Source organism: Plasmodium inui (genome assembly GCF_000524495.1).
Source record: "Plasmodium inui San Antonio 1 unplaced genomic scaffold supercont1.230, whole genome shotgun sequence".
NCBI lineage: Eukaryota > Apicomplexa > Aconoidasida > Haemosporida > Plasmodiidae > Plasmodium > Plasmodium inui.
Window position 1 is genome coordinate 6,819 of NW_008482064.1, and position 1,065 is coordinate 7,883.

Sequence of the window (1,065 nt, forward strand, 5' to 3'; positions counted from 1 at the left end):
AAATCAATTGCACATAAGCGCAGACTTCAGGAATAAAGAGGTATATATTATGTAATGAATTTTAAGAAAAACTAATAATGTCTCCCTACTAATCCTTCCTAATCCTGTTCCTTAGTGCGCGTTGCCACGGCGGCTGTTCATAACGAGCATACGATGACACAGAAAGGGGCCAATAAAGGGAGTCACACCCAGATACACAGAGGCTTCCAATCTTCGATATAATGATTAATGAACAATAATGGCACCTTAAGAAATCTTTCATAATACATACGGAGAGGACAAAAGCAGAAACGTGTGAATCCACATAAGAATTATGAATGGACACTTCTGCTACTGCCAATGAATATGTTCGGTTATGTCTCTACTGGGGATTAAGGAAGATTTATGATTCTTTCCGAAGAAATTGGCTCCTTCCGGGGTGATTAAGAATGAGACAGAGGTTTTGGAATTTGGGGTGGGTAATATTTTGTTCTATTATAATATCCTTCCATAATGGCTCTAGGCACACAGAAGATGCACAATTCATACTATATCTTTCTAAATAAAGGATCAGCGGACTTTTCAACAGGCTCTCAACATAATACCATTGTTAATATGTATTCCCTTTCAATATAACCATAGGCGACAATGACATGAAGGTTCCGTAGGTGACTGCCTGATTTCTGCTGTATGGGTTCTGGTCACGCTGTTGGTTGTTTCGCCCGTTAGGTATGTAGCAGAGATTCCAGAAGTTTTTATCCCCAGGACAAGCCTTGACTCCTCCGACATGGTTATGCATCCATTGTAATCTCTTATTGATGAAGTCATTTTGCTTAGGAGTACTGCACACCCCTTGTTCGACTGTTTTATATTCGAATTTTATCCCTGCACACGGTTTATTGAGATTTAAGACGGCTTTTACCTTCCTCAATTTAATTAACTGTTTCTATTTCATTAATTCAATTCTTCTTTCTGTATTTTCCGCTTCTTCTAATTCCATGGTTTCCTTGAATTCCTCTCAATTTACCTTTTTCTTAAATCTTTGTATTTCAAATATTTCTTCATGTTTTCCCGACTTTATGTTTC

General features: G+C 37.7%; 1 protein-coding gene across 1 annotated transcript; it reads right to left on the minus strand.

Moving 5' to 3' along the window:
- Positions 1–589: 589 nt before the first annotated feature.
- Positions 590–1,044, minus strand: C922_05842 (hypothetical protein; the record flags this gene model as incomplete). The annotated part of the gene is made up of 2 exons (XM_008821413.1): positions 590–905; positions 1,007–1,044. 2 exons carry the CDS (start codon positions 1,042–1,044, stop codon positions 590–592), a joined length of 354 nt encoding a protein of 117 aa, XP_008819635.1.
- Positions 1,045–1,065: the final 21 nt, after the last annotated feature.